Source organism: Elephas maximus, chromosome 2, assembly GCF_024166365.1.
Source record: "Elephas maximus indicus isolate mEleMax1 chromosome 2, mEleMax1 primary haplotype, whole genome shotgun sequence".
NCBI classification, from domain to species: domain Eukaryota; kingdom Metazoa; phylum Chordata; class Mammalia; order Proboscidea; family Elephantidae; genus Elephas; species Elephas maximus.
In genome coordinates, this window is record NC_064820.1 from 152,964,899 (window position 1) to 152,982,879 (window position 17,981).

At 47.3% G+C, this 17,981-nt stretch overlaps 1 protein-coding gene across 4 annotated transcripts in view; it reads left to right on the forward strand.

Moving 5' to 3' along the window:
- PSD2 (pleckstrin and Sec7 domain containing 2) overlaps window positions 1-16,568 on the forward strand; it is a 48,426-nt gene extending 31,858 nt beyond the window's left edge. For 3 of the 4 annotated variants that reach the window (XM_049873795.1, XM_049873794.1, XM_049873797.1), the window contains 8 exons: window positions 140-229; window positions 2,215-2,258; window positions 3,292-3,482; window positions 3,661-3,731; window positions 4,150-4,307; window positions 10,519-10,663; window positions 11,812-11,955; window positions 14,401-16,568. In XM_049873795.1, coding sequence (XP_049729752.1) covers window positions 140-229; window positions 2,215-2,258; window positions 3,292-3,482; window positions 3,661-3,731; window positions 4,150-4,307; window positions 10,519-10,663; window positions 11,812-11,955; window positions 14,401-14,610 — 1,053 coding nt within the window. In that variant the 3' untranslated portion in view covers window positions 14,611-16,568. Of the gene's footprint in view, window positions 1-139; window positions 230-2,214; window positions 2,259-3,291; window positions 3,483-3,660; window positions 3,732-4,149; window positions 4,308-5,440; window positions 5,603-10,518; window positions 10,664-11,811; window positions 11,956-14,400 lie in introns of those variants that run through there. The other variant, XM_049873796.1, reaches the window with a different exon arrangement.
- Window positions 16,569-17,981: the final 1,413 nt, after the last annotated feature.

Consider the following 17,981-nt stretch of genomic DNA (forward strand, 5'->3'; position numbering starts at 1 on the left):
GACAGAGGGAAATCCAGGCAGTTTTATATTCATCACTGCCCTTGTTGCTGCCTCATTTCCTCTGGCTGGGCAGGGCAGGGTGCAGGAGCCACCCCAGTCTCCATCCCTACTCTCAGGAAGAACCCTTTCTCCATTACAGAATATTGGCAAAAAGATGTCCTGCCAGCAATTCATTGCCAACTTGGACCGCCTGAATGACGGGCAAGACTTTGCCAAAGACCTATTGAAGGTATTACCTGTTATCTGTTGCCCTAGGAGTTGTTATCTGTGCCCTAGGGGGGTGGGGAGGAGATAGGTCTCTGTCCCAGTAAATACTGACATTCCATGACTTTGGGACATAGTTAAAGAGAGACTGTGCAGCTCAACATTTGACTATTACATGTTCCCTGAGTTAGGCAGAGGGGTAGCATTTGTGAGAATCGCTTTTAGTGCACCATTACCATCATTGCTGTCATGGTAGTCATTAACACTGGCACCAATTGTCATAGCTGGTACCCCACCATCACCACCACCATTATGCCAAACGTCACCATCAGTATCCCCACCACCTTTACCATCACTATCATCACCTTCACCATAACCGTCCAACATCATCAGGAATTAAGGGAATCCAATTTTCTTTTGCAGCTGAAGCCCAGGGTGGAACACTGGCCTTTAAAGCCTGGTCAGTTTTAGACAACGTCTCGGTCATCTAGTGCTGCTATAACATAAATACCACAAGTGGATGGCTTTAACAATGAGAAATTTATTCTTTCACAATCTAGTATGTCATAGGTCCAAATTCAAGGTATCAGCTCCAGGGGATGGCTTTCTCTGTCTGTCAGCTCTGGAGGAAGGTTCTTTGTCATCCATCCTCTCCTGGTCAAGGAGCTCCTCGGGCACAGGGACCCTAGGTCCAAAGGATGCAGTCTGCTCCCAATGCTGCTTTCTTGGTGATACGAGGTCCCCAACTCTCTGCTCCCTTCCCTTTTCTTTTATGTCTTGTAAGATAAAAGGTGATGCAGGACACACTCCAGGGATACTCCCTTTACATTGGATCAGGGATGTGACCTGAGCAAGGGTGTTACATTCCACCCTAATCCTCTTCCACATAATCCAATCTTGCTTCATTAACCACAAGTAGAGATTAGGATTTACAACATATAGGAAAATCAGTCAAATGGAGGACAACCACACGATACTGGGAATCATGGCCTAGCCAAGCTGACAGATATTTTTGGGGAACACAATTCAATCCATGACAGATAGTGAGTTTGAAGGGCCTGGTGATACCAGGTGGGCAGTTGGATAGTGAGTCTGGAGGTCAAAAAAGAGAACATTATCTCTATCACTCATGATAATTGTCTCTTTCACCATTAAGATGCACTTGTTAAGAATATATTTCTAAGTGAGATCAAACGTTCCCAGTCCCGCCACCCACCTATTCACCTCTCTACATCTACCCATTCATTCATCTACCCACTTTTCCACCCACATATCCATCCCCCTATCCCCCCACCCATCCATTCAATTATCCACTCAGTCATTCACCTACCCATACATCCATACATTCATCCATTCACCCATCACACACACATACACTTCCATACATCCCAAACATTCCCCCATACTCCCACCCATACACTCACACGTACATTCACCTACCCACCCACTCATCCACCTACACACCAGCTCTTCCACCCCCATCTATCCACCTAATCATTCACCCATTCATCTACCCACCTGTACAACCCAAACTGTTCCTTGTACACCCTCCATACACCTACCCATTCCTCATTACTTCATCTTTCCACCCACCTATTTCCCCACCTAACTAACCATAACCACTATTCACTCCCTCCATTCATCCATCAACTCGCTCATCTTCTCATCCATCCATCTATCCATCCACTCGTGCCCCTTGTTGAGCACTTACTGTGTGCCGCGCACTGGTTTATGCACTGGAGTGAGGAACAAGATAGAACACTCCTGATCTTGTGAAGCTTGCAGTTTCCTAGGGGAGACAGACATTAAGTGATCTTATAATTAAATACCACACATCCATCCATCCATCCACCCATTCATTTATCCATTCAACAAGCAAGTATGCATCAAGCACCCACTTTGCCCCACTGGCTGAGAAGGCGCTGCTTCATTGCACCCACATTGCTGGGGTAGGTGGGGATTTCTTTGACTTTTCACCTGGACTCATCTCTGTCTTTTTCTCATTCCCAGACACTTTACAACTCCATCAAGAATGAGAAGCTGGAATGGGCCATGTGAGTACTGCCCATGGGCATAGGTGTGGGGAGACTGAATCATTGAGAGAGGGAGTGATTGGGGGTGCAGGGAAGCTACTCCTGCCACTCTCCATGGTGCTGATTTTTCCTAACTCAGGGCCCTGGTGACCCTGTCCAGCTAGCCTGCACCTGGTGTTGAGCTCTTCTTTGGGCTTATTTTCTGTCTTGATAAAAAGTGTGCAGTGTTTACACTGCAGTGGGATAGATTGAACTGTGACTTTAGCTTCATGATGTCCACAGCTGGTTTTTGGTACTGGAGATTCTACCACAATTCCCAGTAATGACAAACCTTCCTCTTTTGGGAGGTTGGGAAGCAGCAGGCATGGACCCCCTATAACCCTTAGGATATGACCATGTTAGGGTGGTGACCTGGAGGCTTACAACCATCTGGAGAGAAGTGTGGTCCCACTCTTGGTTGGGGATGCTGTGAGGGGCTCCTGGGGAAAGCGGCTGCCTCACCCTTCTGTACTCTCCAGGGCAGCCTGGCCCTTCAGGTCCATGTGCACGTCTCAGGCAGGAATTGTTGGAACTCCAACCCTACTGGGAAGAGCTGGCAGTCTTCCACCAGGGCTCCCATGGAGGACCCAGACTTTAGGGGTCTTACCTACGAGCACACCCTCCGCCTGTGGGCTTTGGGCAGCAGCTTCAGCCTGGCTATGGATTACTGCTTCCTGGGGCTTGAGCTCTCAGGGCAGGAATGGAGAGAGGACAAAGAAGAATAAGAAGGAGCCCTGGAGATAATAAGGTCTTAAACTTTGTGATCAAGGTTGAGGATTGGAGCTGGGAGGCCAAAAACCAAAAATGAGAGGTCAGGGGTCAGAACTGAAGACTAAGGGGAGGGGTCAAAGATCTGGATCTGTGATCTGGAATTAAAACCTTCACATCCCAGCATCTCATGGCTGCCTTTCACCTCTGACCCTGGCTCCCAGAGGGATGGTTGGTGGGGAGAGGGTATGTTGATGTGGGGCTGAGGCCTCCCTGGAGGTGGTGCTCAGGCCTAGTACTTCCCTAGTGATGAGGACGAGCTGAGGAAATCACTGTCTGAGCTGGTGGATGACAAGTTTGGGACAGGCACAAAGAAGGTGACAAGGATCCTGGATGGTGGCAACCCCTTTCTGGATGTCCCACAGGCTCTCAGCGCCACCACCTACAAGCATGGTGTGCTGACCCGGAAGACTCACGCTGACATGGATGGCAAGAGGAGTAGGTGTCAGACTTGGGCGGGGCAAGGGATGAAGGGAGGGATGCTAGTGTAGGTAGGGGTTCATCCTCCTTGGCCATGCCTCTGGGGATGCACACACGGGTGTACATGTAGGCAGAGGCAGGGTACGAGATATTGGAGTGGGTGGTCGGGCCATACTACCAGTGCTGCCCTCCTCAGCGCCCCGAGGGAGGCGTGGCTGGAAGAAATTCTACGCGGTGCTCAAAGGGACCATCCTGTATCTGCAGAAGGTGAGAGGCTGCCCTAGTGTCCCTGGCCAGGTTGGGCCAGTTCAAGCCCCCATCTAGCCTCTGCCTTGTGATATTCAGGGTCCTGGAGGACCTGGGACTTGGGCAGATGCTGGGTTCTTCCTCCGTCAGAAGCCTGACTAAGGCTCACTCAGGGCTTTGGCGATTTCAGGGAGGGGTCTTTGAAATGCCCAGTGGCTCAGTGGATACCCAACGTAAGGCCTGTTCAGGCCTCTGGGTCACATGGGGCAGGGGGAGTGCCTGAAGTGATTTGTGTTGTGGTGGGGGTGGCTTCACAGCAGCAGGAACTGCAAAATGGAGGGAGATATAGGGATGGAGAGAGGGAGAGGGAAGAAGGGTCCGTGAGGTTGGAGAAAGTATGGGTAGCGATGACCGAAGCTTGCCCATCCACCCCAACCAGGATGAGTACAGGCCTGACAAGGCCCTGTCGGAGGGCGACTTGAAGAACGCCATCCGTGTGCATCATGCTCTGGCCACCAGAGCCTCCGACTACAGCAAGAAGTCCAACGTGCTCAAGCTGAAGACGGCTGACTGGAGGGTCTTCCTTTTCCAGGCACCGTAAGTAGGAGCTGGAGCCCTTTTGCCCCCATCCTGGGCTCAGGGCCTGCATCCCCTCCTCATCTGTCTCAGGGTGGACTTGCTCATCACTCGCAAGTGCAAACGTATCCACTTGACACAAACCAACAGCTGAGGCCCCCTAAAGCAGTGGTTTTCGAAGTGTGGCCCCCTGAGCATCACCTTGAACTTGTTAGAACTTCAAATTCCCTGGCTCAACTTAGTGGAAACCCTGGTAGCATAGTGGTTAAGAGCTACAGCTGCTAACCAAAAAGTCGGCAGTTCGAATCCACTAGGTGCTCCTTGGAAACCATATGCTGCAGTTCTACTCTGTCCTATAGGGTCACTATGAGTCGAAATCAACTCGATGGCAACGGATTTGGTTTGGCCCAACTTAGAAGCCCTGGTGGTACAGTGGTTAAGAGCAGCTGCTAACCAAAAGGTTGGCAGTTTGTATCCACCAGCCGCTCCTTGGAAGCCCTATTGGGACAGTTCTGCTCCGTCCTGTAGGGTCACTATGAGTCAGAATTAACTCCATGGCAATGGGTTTGGGTTTGGTCCATCTTAATAAATAAATAAATAAACCAAAACAAAAAACAACCAAACCCGATGCCTACTCACAGTAGAACTGCCCCATAGGGTTTCCAAGGCTGTAGTCCTTATGGAAGCAGACTGCCATATCTTTTTCCCACAGAGTGGCTGCTGGATTCAAACTGCCAACATTTTGGCTAGCAGTTGAGTGCTTAACCACTGCACCACCAGATTCAGAGACTCTGGGGATGGGCCTAGCAACTGTGTGTGTGTGTGTGTGTTTTGAAAGAATGCATCGAACATATTAGCATTTCTTTTCTTTTTTGTTTAAGCAAATGACTGAGTAAACTGGGTTTACTTTTTTTTTTAAAATAATTTTTATTGTGCTTTAAGTGAAAGTTTACAAATCAAGTCAGCCTCTCACACCAGAACCCATGTGTACACCTTGCTAAAAAAAAAAAAAAATTTTTTTTTTTTTACACCTTGCTACACACTCCCAATTACTCTCCCCCTAATTTTTTTTTTTTAATGAGACAGCCTGCTCTCTCCCTCCACTCTCTTTTCGCAAACTTCTAACCCCCTCCACCCTCTCATCTCCCCTCCAGGCAGGAGATGCCAACATAGTCTCAAGTGTCCACCTGATCCAAGAAGCTCACTCCTCACCAGCATCCCTCTCCAACCCATTGTCCACTCCAATCCATGTCTGAAGAGTTCGCTTTGAGAATGGTTCCTGTCCTGAGGCAACAGAAGGTCTGGGGGCCATGACCACCAGGGTCCTTCCAGTCTCAGTCAGACCATTAAGTCTGGTCTTATGAGAATTGGGGTCTGCATCCCACTGCTCTCCTGCTCCCTCAGGGGTTCTCTGCTGTGTTCCCTGTCAGGGCAGTCATCGGTTGTAGCCGGGCACCATCTAGTTCCTCTGGTCTCAGGATGATGTAGTCGCTGGTTCATGTGGCCGTTTCTATCTCTTGGGCTTGTAATCACCTTGTGTCCTTGGTGTTCTTCATTCTCCTTTGATCCAGGTGGGTTGAGACCAATTGATGCATTTTAGATGGCTGCTTGCTAGCATTTAAGACCCCAGACGCCACTCTTCAAAGTGGGATGCAGAATGTTTTGTTAATATATTTTATTATGCCAATTGACTTAGATGTCCCCTGAAACCATGGTCCCCAAACCCCTGCCCCTGCTACACTGGCCTTCGAAGCATTCACTTTGTTCAGGAAACTTCTTTGCTTTTGGTGTAGTCCAATTGTGCTGACCTCCCCTGTACTGTGTGCTGTCTTTCACTTCACCTAAAGTAGTTCTTATCTGCTATCTAATTAGTGAATACCCCTCTCCCACCTTCCCTCCCTCCCCGCTCTCGTAACCACAAAAGAATGTTTTCTTCTCAGTTTAAACTATTTCTCAAGTTCTTATAATAGTGGTCTTATACAATATTTGTCCTTTTGCAACTGACTAATTTCACTCAGCTTAATGCCTTCCGGGTTCCTCCATGTTATGAAATGTTTCACAGACTCCTCACTGTTCTTTATCGATGTGTAGTATTCCATTGTGTGAATACACCATAATTTATTTATCCATTCATCCATCGATGGGCACCTTGGTTGTTTCCATGTTTTTGCTATTGTAAACAGTACTGCAATAAACATGAGTGTGCATATATCTGTTTGTGTAAAGGCTCTCATTTCTCTAGGATATATCCCAAGGAGTGGGATTGCTGGATCGTATGGTAGTTCTATTTCTAGCTTTTTAAGGAAGTGCCAAATCGATTTCCAAAGTGGTTGTACCATTTGACATTCCCAGCAGCAGTGTAGAAGTGTTCCAATCCGTCCATAGCGTCTCCAACATTTATTATTTTGTGTTTTTTGGATTAACACCAGCCTTGTTGGAGTGAGATAAAATCTTATTGTAGTTTTGATCTGCATTTCTCTAATGGCTAATGATCGTGAACATTTCCTCATATATCTGTTAGCTACCTGAATGTCTTCTTTAGTGAAGTGTCTATTCATATCTTTTGCCCATTTTTTAATTGGGTTATTTGTCTTTTTGCAGTTGAGTCTTTGCAGTATTATGTAGATTTTAGAGATCAGGCTCTGATCAGAAATGTCATAGCTAAAAACTTTTTCCCAGTCTGTAGGTAGTCTTTTTACTCTTTTCGTGAAGTCTTTGGATGAGGATAGGTGTTTGATTTTTAGGAGCTCCCAGTTATCTAGTTTTTCTTCTATGTTCTTTATAATGTTTTCTATACTGTTTATGCCATGTATTAGGGCTCCTAACGATGTCCCTATTTTTTCTTCCATGATCTTTATCATTTTAGATTTTATACTTAGGTCTTTGATCCATTTTGAGTTAGTTTTTGTGCATGGAGTGAGGTATGGGTCTTGTTTCATTTTTTGCAGATGGATATCCAGTTGTGCCAGCACTATTTGTTAAAAAGGCTGTCTTTTCCCCATTTAACTGTTTTGGGGCCTTTGTCAAATATCAGCTGCTCATATGTGGATAGATTTATGGCTGGATTCTCAATTCTGTTCCATTGGTCCATGTATCTGTTGTTGTACCAGTACCAGGTTGTTTTGACTACTGTGGCGGTATAATAGTGTCTAAAATCAGGTAAAGTAAGGCCTCCTACTTTGTTCTTCTTTTTCAGTAATGCCTTATTTATCTGGGGCCTCTTTCCCTTCTGTATGAAATTGGTGATTTGGGTTTACTTTTTAAACCTAAGCTTAACATTACATATTTAAACGATTTTCAAAACTTGCTAAGTTGTCGGCATTCATGCACAACTAGAAAACATCTTTAATTTATATTAAACCAGAAATGTATTACCATTAATGTATTAATATCTTTCACTAGTCAATACTGGAAAAAAAACAAAAACAAAAACAAATTATTTTTGTAGAAGACTTGTCCTGGCAATGTTAACTTCAGAGCAGACTGAAGCTACTTGGCTCACATTTCATACCAACTGGAAAAAGCAAGATCCATGCTGGTGTTAGCGTACAATTTTCTCCTAGCTCTACTAAAGAAGCACAGTTCACCTTGGATTAAGTTTAATAAAAAAACAAAGTGCATACACAAATTTACAACAATTTTAAGGATTAAAAATGGTCTTATTAACGTGGTCCCAACAATAAACGCAAAAGTCTATGACAAATAGGTGCTCCAATGAGCTGTTCATAAGTACTTTAGGTATAGCTATACCACCAGGGTCCCTCTAGTCTCAGTCAGACCATTAAGTCTGGTCTTTTTATGAGAAAGTAGAGTTCATTTGAAATCTTCAAAAACAACAAAAAAAAGTCCTTGTTAACCCCTGAGGGAGCAGGAGAGCAGTGGGGTGCAGACCCCCAAATTCTCATAAAAAGACCAGACTTAATGGTCTGACTGAGACTAGAAGGACCCCAGTGGTCATGGTCCCCAGACCTTCTGTTGGCCCAGGACAGGAACCATTCCCAAAGCCAACTCTTCAGACAGGGATTGGGCTGGACAATGGGTTGGAGAGGGATGCTGGTGAGGAGTGAGCTTCTTGGATCAGGTGGACACTTGAGACTATGTTGGCATCTCCTGCCTGGAGGGGATATGAGAGGGTAGAGGGGGTTAGAAGCTGGCAAAATGGACATGAAAAGAGAGAGTGGAGGGAGAGAGTGGGCTGTCTTATGAGGGGGAGAGCAACTGGGAGTATGTAGCAAGGTGTATATAAGTTTTTGTGTTAGAAAATGACTTGGTTTGTAAACTTTCACTTAAAGCACAATAAAAAATGTTTCTGTTAAATCCTTAAATGGTGCTTGTAATAGTTTAACATTTCTGTCAAATGTATGCACTGAATTAGTTGTTATCCAAGCATCGCGGCTGCTCCTTACCATTTAATGTTAAGGACTTTAACTGGCCATTTTCTTCAATGTCTACTTTTTCTTTGCCATTCTCAACAATTATCTTTATAGTGGTTTTTCTGCCATTAACTATTTTAGTAGCAGCTGATATAGATTTGAAGTTGCCCATCCCACTACCACTAAACGATGCGGAAGAGAGTGAAGTAAGGCCCCAGTGAACCAAATGAAGTAAATCGTGTATCAAAAGAAGAAAATCCACCTCCAAAAGATGGAAACTCACTGAAGGCAGAGAAAAGATCCACCACCACCTCCACTATTTAGTCCTTCTATGCCATATTTATCATAAAAAACAAAACAAAAAACCCATTGCCATTGAGTTGATTCTGACTCACAGTGACCCTATAGGACAGAGTAGAACTGTCCCATAGTGTTTCCAAGGAGCGGCTGGTGGATTCAAACTGCCAACCTTTCTGGTTACCAGCCAAGCTCTTAACCACACTGTGCCACCAGGCTCCATGTTTGTCCCATTTTTTAGCATCCGGTAACACCTCATATGCCTCAGCTACTTGTTTGAACTTTCCCCCTGCTTCTTCCTTATTCTCAGGATTTTTTATCAGGGTGCCACTTCAATGCCAATTTACAATATGCCTTTTTAATATCCTTGGGTGAGGCATGTCTCTGCATGCCTAGAACTTCACAGTAATCCACCATGTTTTAGCAGATTGTTGGAACAAGTCTTGAGGAAGTTGGCAGCCAGCGACAGGGAGGAGGAGAGGCTGGGTGATGGGCCCCGTGGTCTCCTCTCAGGTCTGGCACGGCTGGTGCTGGTGGAGGGCATGGTGGTAATTCCTTGAACTTTCCTTTAGTAATTATGTTTTAATAGGCCCTTCAGGTGACTCCTAATCCCTAACGGACAAGGCAGATGGACTCTTTATGAATCATCCTTCACTTTAAATTTGAGGAATGGGCAGGAAAGAATCTACAGTTCCCTGTGAAGTATTCCTTCTGCTCCCTTGAGTTCCAACCTTCTGTGACTTGAGATGAGGTTTCATGTCTCCGATGTACTTAAATGGGGGGAAACTAGCAGGAGAGGTATCAGGATCAGAGTGTAAGTGCTGGGCGTGGTAGTGGAGGTGGTAGTGGAGGCAGAATCAGGAGGGAAGCTCCAGGTGGGCTGTGGAGTGGATGACCAGTTGCCCAGCTGCCCCTAATGATCACCTGGGCCCACTGGTTCCCAGGCCTCTTGGCTCTGGGGACCATAAGGTCCAGAACCATTAACTTCAGGCCCTGTAAGCTCCAGGGCTGTTGGCTCCAGGGCCTATTAGCCCTAGGGCCTGTTAGCTCCAGGACACATTAGCTCCAGGGCTGTTAGCTCCCAGACCATTAGCTCCAGGGACTGTTCCAGGCCCTATAAGCTCCTGGGCTGTTAGCTCCAGGACTCATTATCATCAGGGCTGTTAGACTTCAGGGCCATTAACTTCAGGACCTATTAACTCCTGAATCTGTTAGCTCCAGGGCCTATTAGCTCAAGGACCCATTAGCCAGAGCTGTTAGCTCCAGGACCATTAGATCCAGGGCCATTAGCTCTGGACATGGACAGTTTTATTTTAACATAAAACCCAGGTCCTGCCTAGGACCTGGGATGGAATGGGAGCTCCTTGTACAGCTCTAACCAGGCCCATCCAGCCACCCCCACCAACCCATATAGCCTCCCTCAATTCTTTCACCCACCCATAAAAAGCTATTATTAGTGCCTTTCTGTGCCAGGCCTAATGCTGGGTACTGGGTGCTGGGTGAGGGATGGGGGACCCTATTGTGAAAAGCTGGTGCCCTCTCCCCTCCACTCCTGTCCCCAGGAGCAAGGAAGAAATGCTGTCCTGGATCCTTAGGATCAACCTGGTGGCTGCCATCTTCTCGGCCCCTGCCTTCCCAGCTGCTGTCAGCTCCATGAAGAAATTCTGTCGGCCCTTGCTGCCCTCCTGCACCACTCGCCTCTGCCAGGTACAAGTTCCTGGGATCATGACCCTGCCTCCCCAGTCGCAGGCCCCCATTCAATATCCTCACCTGTCTTGGTCATCTAGTGCTGCTATAATGGAAATACTGTAAGTGGATGGCTTTAACAAGGACAAATTTATTTCTTCAGAGTAAAGTAGGCTAAAAATCCAAATTCAGGGTGTCAGCTCCAGGGGAAGGTTTTCTCTCTCTGTCGGCCTTCTCATCAATCTTCCCCCGGACTAGGAGTTTCTCTGCACAGGGACCCCAGGTCCAAAGGACGCGCTCTGCTCTTGGCACTGCTTTCTTGGTGGTATGAGGTCCCCTGTCTCTCTGCTCACTTCTTTCTTTTATATCTCAAGTGATTGCCTCAAGACACAATCCAATCTTGTAGATTGAGTCCTGCCTCACTAACACAGCTGCCGCCCATCCTCCCTCATTAACATCATAGAGGCAGGGTTTACAACATATAGGAAAATCACACAATACCAGGAATCATGGCCCAGCCCAATTGATACACACATTTTTGGGGGGACATAATTCAGTCCATGACATCACCTCAGTTCCTTTTATAGGATGCCTGGTCCTGGGTTAAGGGACACAGGGAAAGGGGCAGATATTCTCCTTCACCCCCATTCCCATTTTCAGATGGGAAGACTCAGGCCCACGCAATGCACAGAGGCCTGGCTGTGCTGTGGGGGGTGGTGTGTGTACTTGTAGGTGTATCCCTGGGGATGTGGTTGTGGGCATCGTGTCTGGGCATGAATGTGAGAGAGTGTGTGTGTCATATGGGGCTAGGGGGAGCTGAGGTCAGGCTGGCCGTTGGTCCAGTGTATTTGTGTGTGCAGGTTGGGTGACTGTGTGTCTGTCACAGTGTACAGTGTCAGGCAGTATACACATACGCGTACAAGTATAGGGCTGCTTCTCTCCTCAGCCTGCTGGGGAGCACCTGAGAGAGCTATGTGATGACAGCTGTGGGGAAGGAGGCAGGTGGGGGGAGCCTGGCTTTACCCCCGCCTATTTGGTGACCCCAGCCAGGCCTCAATTTCCCTTCAGTGAAGCAGGTTTAGTGACCCCATTTCCCTGGCAGGACAGGATGAGACCTGCCCCTGTGACGTCCTGAGGGTCTCCTCACAGTCCAGGGCTTATCTTTGCAGGAGGAGCAGCTGCGGTCTCATGAGAAAAAGTTGAGGCAAGTGACTGCAGAGCTGGCTGAGCATAGGTGTCACCCAGTCGAGCGCAGCATCAAGTCCAAGGAGGCGGAGGAGTACCGGCTGAAGGAGCACTATCTCGTGTTTGAGGTGGGCCCTGGTATGGGATGGGCTTGTGAAAGACAGAGCTGGGGCAAGAGCAGGTAGATAGCGCCTGGCTTCCACCTCCATGTCAAATGTTTTACAGCCAGGGAGTCTGTTTTGGGCTCCCCCACTTTGGAGGCTCCACTGAGGCATGTGTATCCAGTTACGAACCAGGTGGTCTCTGAACAGAGCAGCATGGTCCAGCTGACAAATGTAACTGGACAAACAACCCTCAGCGTGTCTGTCAAAGAGCACCAGAGGGCCTCCGCAGAACCCTCTGCCACCCTTCTCCCGAGCCCCTTCCACAGCTTCCCTCACGTGCCTAGCTTCTCCAGAACCTTTGATAATCAAACCACAGAACTCTCAGGGCCTGTCCGCAAGACTTGCCCCGCTTTTGTCTCATTTTCATCCTTCACGGGTTTATCATGCTGAGGAACATAATCTTTCTTTCTAAGCTCTCCCTTCTTTCCATCTTGTCTCTCTCTGCTCTCTACCCTGATTCTGTCTCATGCAAATGGGGCTGACCAGGAATTGCCCTCACTGGGTCAAGGATAAGGGGAGGAAGGCAGCAACCACTCACCCAGTGAGTAATAATTCACACCTGCCTCTCCTCTGTTCTGCTGCTGTTCCTGCATACCCCCCACCCATTTAGACCTCAGTGGAGTTGTCTGAGAAGGCACTGTGCGGTTTTGGTTTTTATTTTAAAGGGAAAACTTAGACCCATGAAGAGCCATATGGCAGGGAGTTTTTCTTCCACTTTTTATCACCAACATTGTTTGGGAAGACCCAAATGGATCTTAAAAGATTGCCTGGGGAAGTGCGAGGATCAGGAGGCCTCAGCCAACAGAGGCTTGAGTCTACTGGGCTCTGGGCCTGTCTGTCACCTCTGCTGTGCCATGAGGCCCAGACACTTGCTGGCCTGGAATAATAGGCTTCCCAGATGGCAGAACAGGCCTCATAGTGGCCAGTGCAACTCCTTTGGATGGATCCAACTAGGTGGGGAGGATTGAGCTGGACTGAATGTGGGACCCTCAGGGTCAGAGGTCCAGGGTCCTCCATGTGGATGGAAGAGGCCACTGTGAGCTGGAGCAGGCAACTGTGGCAGGCAAGGACAGTATTTGGGGTTGCCCTGCAGCGAGTAAGAGAGGCCAGTGACCTCAAATGGGGGGCAGAGCTACCCCTTAGTCCTGCTCAGCCCAGTTTGAGATTGAGGGTGGAGCCTGTGCTGTGAGACTTTCTGGGCCCTGGGTTTCTGCCTTCTCCAGTTCCTTTGGACTGACCTGCAGAAGTGGGTGGACAGACAGGCTGAGACTGAGCCAGGAAGCCCCCAGAGGAGAAAAGACAGGAGGTCACTAATCTTTGTGTCTAGAGTCCCACATCGATTATCCCCAGAATAGATTCTGACCTTTTGAGAAACATAAGGCATCATAGCTTTCGGAAGTCTTAGACCCACTTTCCCTGCAATGTCAAAATAGAGATGGCAAAAGCTACGGTGGACTGATCTCTTGGTACATATGAGCTGTGGTTCTCTTCATGTCCTTTGTAGCAACTGATTTAATCCTCATATGAACCGTGTGAAATTGGTTCTATTACTATCCCATTTTACAGGTTGGGAAACTGAGGTTCAGGTCAGCTCAGTTGGCTGAGGTGACACAGTTAAGAAGTATAGGAGCCATGATCCTAACCCAGGCAGTTGATTGCAGCTCCATCTCCCTGGCCTTTCTCACTCCTACCCCACTGCCTGGCTTGATGAGAAGAGGGGCTGAGGCCCAGTGGTGAAGTCTTGCTCAGGTGGCAGAGCTGGATGGGAGCAGGCTACCCAGGCCCTTAGTCCCTTGTTCTTCTAGGACCCAGCCTCCCTGGACTGTGGTGAGGGCCTGAAGCTCAGAGTCAGGCACCTCACATGCTGCTAAATTTCCTTCCCCGATGTTTGCACTGATTCTCAACCCCTTGAATAGTTTATGAGTGTACCTGTTTCGCCATGCCCTCATCAACACTGGCATCATCAAATGTCTTGACCTTCACTAAGGAGCTTCTGTGACGCAGTGGTTAAAAGGTTTGGCTGCTAACCGAAAGGTCTGTAGTTTGAACTCACCAGCTGGTCCATAAAGGTTATACCTATGGAAAACCTATGTGGTAGTTCTACTTTGTCCTATAGGGTCACTATGAGTCGGAATTGACTTGACGGCAACGGGTTTGATTTGGTTTTGGTTTAACCTGATAGGTTTATGAATGATGTCTCATTACTATTTTAATTTGCAAATTTAAAATTATGAGTGAAATTCCTGTGAATGTCCTTCACTTAATTTTCATTGGGTTATTTCCTTCTTATTGATTTGGGGGAACTTTCTGCATATTAAAGAAACTAGGCTTTTTGTCATAGAAAGGTGCAATTTTTTTCCCATTTTGTTGTCTTTTGACTTTGTTTATGGCCTTTCTCTGCCTCTGCAGAAAAGCCGTTATGAGACCTATATCTACCTCCTGGCTGTGAAAATCAAAGTGGGCTCAGATGACTTGGAGCGGATTGAGGCCCGGCTGGCCACCCTGGAAGGGGATGACCCTTCTCTCCGGAAGACACACTCTAGTCCTGCCCTCAGCCAGGGTCATGGACCTGTGACCAGCAGCAAAGTTATGAAGGATGCCACTGGGCCTGACACTTAGCTGGCGTGAATGATCAGGCCCTGGAGGCAGACAAATGCCTCCACAGGGGTCAGTGAGCACAATTCCAGCCAGAAGCCTCTCAGACCAAGCCCCGGGCAGTTGGCAGGCAGCCAGAGGGGTGTGGAGAGCCCTGTGGGCCAAGAGGCTGGAGATGCCATTCATGGTGACGATCTTCCATGCTGGAGCATCTCTGGGCCTTGAACTCTCTTTCCAGCCCTTGCTTCCCTCTCCACTGTGGAGCCTCATTTTGTAGGCCAGTTACGTGCATGCCCTAGACACCATCTCACTGGAAAAGCTGGAAGGCCTCTTGTCTTCCCAGGCCCTCCTCTTCTCATCATTCCTCCCCTCTGTTTCTGAGGGCAGCTCTTGGCTCCAGGTCCTGGTTTGGACACCCACCCTTTCTCTGCCTCCTTCCTCTGAGATGATCAGCAGCGGGTCTGCAGACCACCAGCACCATCGTCTCCTTTTCCTCCTCCTCTCGACTTCTGGAACCATGCCCAGTCCTCCTGACTCCTCACTTCACAATAACCCAGGACCTGGGCCCGCCCCCTCTCAGCACCAAGTTGTTTCAACCCGTGTGTGTGTACACCTTCCATGCCATCCATTGAGGCCACTACTGCTTTCTTTTTATACGGATATAAATGTACATATATAAGAATTATATATATGAGGACCCCCTTTAAAGATGGTTTTAGAACTGACATCAGTTAACAAGAATGAAATAAGATGAAGGAAACTCCAATTTCCAAGGTCCGCCTGTTAACAAATAGGCTGGCATCTGGCCCCCAGTTGGCCCTGACACTCTGGAAGGGAAGGTGGAGATGTTGGGACCTCCCCACAACCTGTTTTTCTCTCTTCTGGCTGACCTGTGACTTACACTGCTCTTACAGTCGATGCTTTTGGAATAAATAGAGCGTGTGTGCTGCCCCACCTGTCCCACAGGGGTCCTGGAGAGTGAATGGAATGGGACCAAGGCCCTGTTTATATTTTGGTCTTTATGTTGGTGCTGCCAGGCCTCTGAGCTCCAGAGGGGGCATCTTCTACAGACCTACTGCTACAGGAATAGACACTCTGCCTTGCAGATAGCCACTTGTCGACAAACCTAAAGATGCCTGGAGGGGGAAGGTTATAGAAGCCATGAGCTCTTGGTCTTGGGAAAAGGCAGAATGACAGTTTGCTCACTGTTATTAGGTTGATATTTCTTTCACTCTTCTAGTGAATCAGAAATGCCTAGTTAAGAACATGTTTGGGAAGAATAGAAAAATTTGCCATGTGATGATCACCCTATTAATTAGCATCCTTTAAACCCTGTATTTCTTTGACAAGTGGGTGGAGGGTGATGGTACCCTCAATACAACCACGATGAGCAAATCCTTTCTATTTTTTAAATAGAGATTATTGTAGTCGGTCCAGCAATTTGACCTCAATGTTAACATATTTAGTTAATAAAATAAGCTAACCTTGCAACTAAGTGTCCAACATTTACAAGCCCACTCAGATTTGATGCAAGGGATGTGAGTCCATGGAGAGAGCTAGTGATTTAAGTCCAGATGACTTCACTTATAATCAGCTGAAGTGTGTTCTATATTCAAACCATCTGGCCCCTTCGTTTTGCTCAGGGGAAGTAAATGTTCATTTAAATGGAACTGAGAAAGCAAATATGGCAACATAAAAGAGCTCTGGGTACTTTCTCCATGCTGTCTCAAAGGTCCTTCACATTTTGGGGTCAGTGTCCCACCCTCCGTTTCATGACGGTGGTGAGAACAGAGGAGCAAGCTCCAGCAGCTGCGGACAAACACGCTTCCCCGAGCACTGGTTGTGCCTCCCATTGGTAAAGAACAATTTTAGCTCATATTCATAATGCGTATACTTATTTATTTGTAAATTATATACATGTACTACTGTACTAAAATACTATGTACATTATAAAAATACACAAAAATAGAAATTTAAAAAGGACGAGATGAAAATAAATCTAAATCAAAGTTCTAAGATTTTCTTCCTGCATTCTAATGGGTCATCCATCATGTCCCCCTCACAACCTCTGCCCCTGACATACCTGTTCTCTAAAAAAAAAAAAAAAAAAAAATAGGACTGTCTAAACCCAGGGGCCTGAGGACTACAGGTGATCTGTAATACCTGATTTATGCCAGCTGGTAGTCCTGGGAGATGGCAGTGGGCTCAGGGATTCCTGGGGGGCTGATCCCTGAGGACAGTGCCTCTTGAGCTTTCATCCTTTCATTCAGTGAGGGTCAACCCTGTGCCACCGACTATGTGGGTGCTGGGGATACTGTAGTGAGAAAAAGATTGGCCAGGTCCCTGTCCATAGGGGGCTCACAGTCTAATCGTTGGGGGGTGGATGGGTAGGTCATCGCCACTACCATTTGGGACTCTTGGTGAGGCGCTGGGGAAGGAGAAGTTATAAATGATCTGGCAGAGAGGAGAAGAAGGAATTGGGAGAGTGGAGAAGACGACTCTGACTCAGGAAGCTCCTCCTGGGGTCAGTGTATTAAGAGGGAAGTACTTTAATAGAGGTATAGTTGTTCCTGAAAGGCATACTACAGGTTCCCCAGGCCAACATCTGAGAAGCAGAGTGGAGAAGGGGCCTCTCTACCCAAACCTGCTCCCAGGTCCCATCCTCATACCTGAGAAATGAATGGATAGATGATTTGATGAGGAAAGAGCCAAGGAACCTCTTTAAGTTCTGGCCTTAGACTATCAGCAGCTGTCTGAGGGTCCAGAGCAGATAATGAAGGTACTAAACGGGGTCATAGAAAGGTCAGTGAGCTCACTAAGAGGTTATTTGGAATTAATTGGGGTCACACAGAGGTTGGTGGGGTCATTTGTGTCAAGGAGATGGTTTCTGACAACATTCTGAAGGCAATAGCAACTCAGAGCCCTCAGAAGGGTCAAAGGAGAACACTCAGCTAGTTTGCAAAAAAGTCAATGGGTCCATGAAGAGGTTATTCAGAGTTAATTTGGGATCACATAGAGGTCAGAGGTCATGTAGAGGAATCGCTGGCCAACAGCAAACCCAGGGTCAACAGAGGAGTCTGGGTTTATGTAGCATTTAGTTCATTATTTTCCTTTGTTTTTAAAAAGGTACTTTCTCCCAGGGCTCCAGCTATGACTATGATGGCTTTAATTCTTTCTTTACTTTCTCCTTCACCTTCCTTTCATCCAGTTTTTGCCACTCTGTGATTTAAGAATGCAAGGCACATGGTGTCATCATCACCATCATCAAATTAGCCATTTAATAGACTTCTATCATGTGCCAAAAGCAGTACTGGGTGCTTTATGTATATACTCTCCACAGCAACCCTTTGAGGTAGGTATTCACATCATCATTTCACAGCCAAGCAAACTGCAGC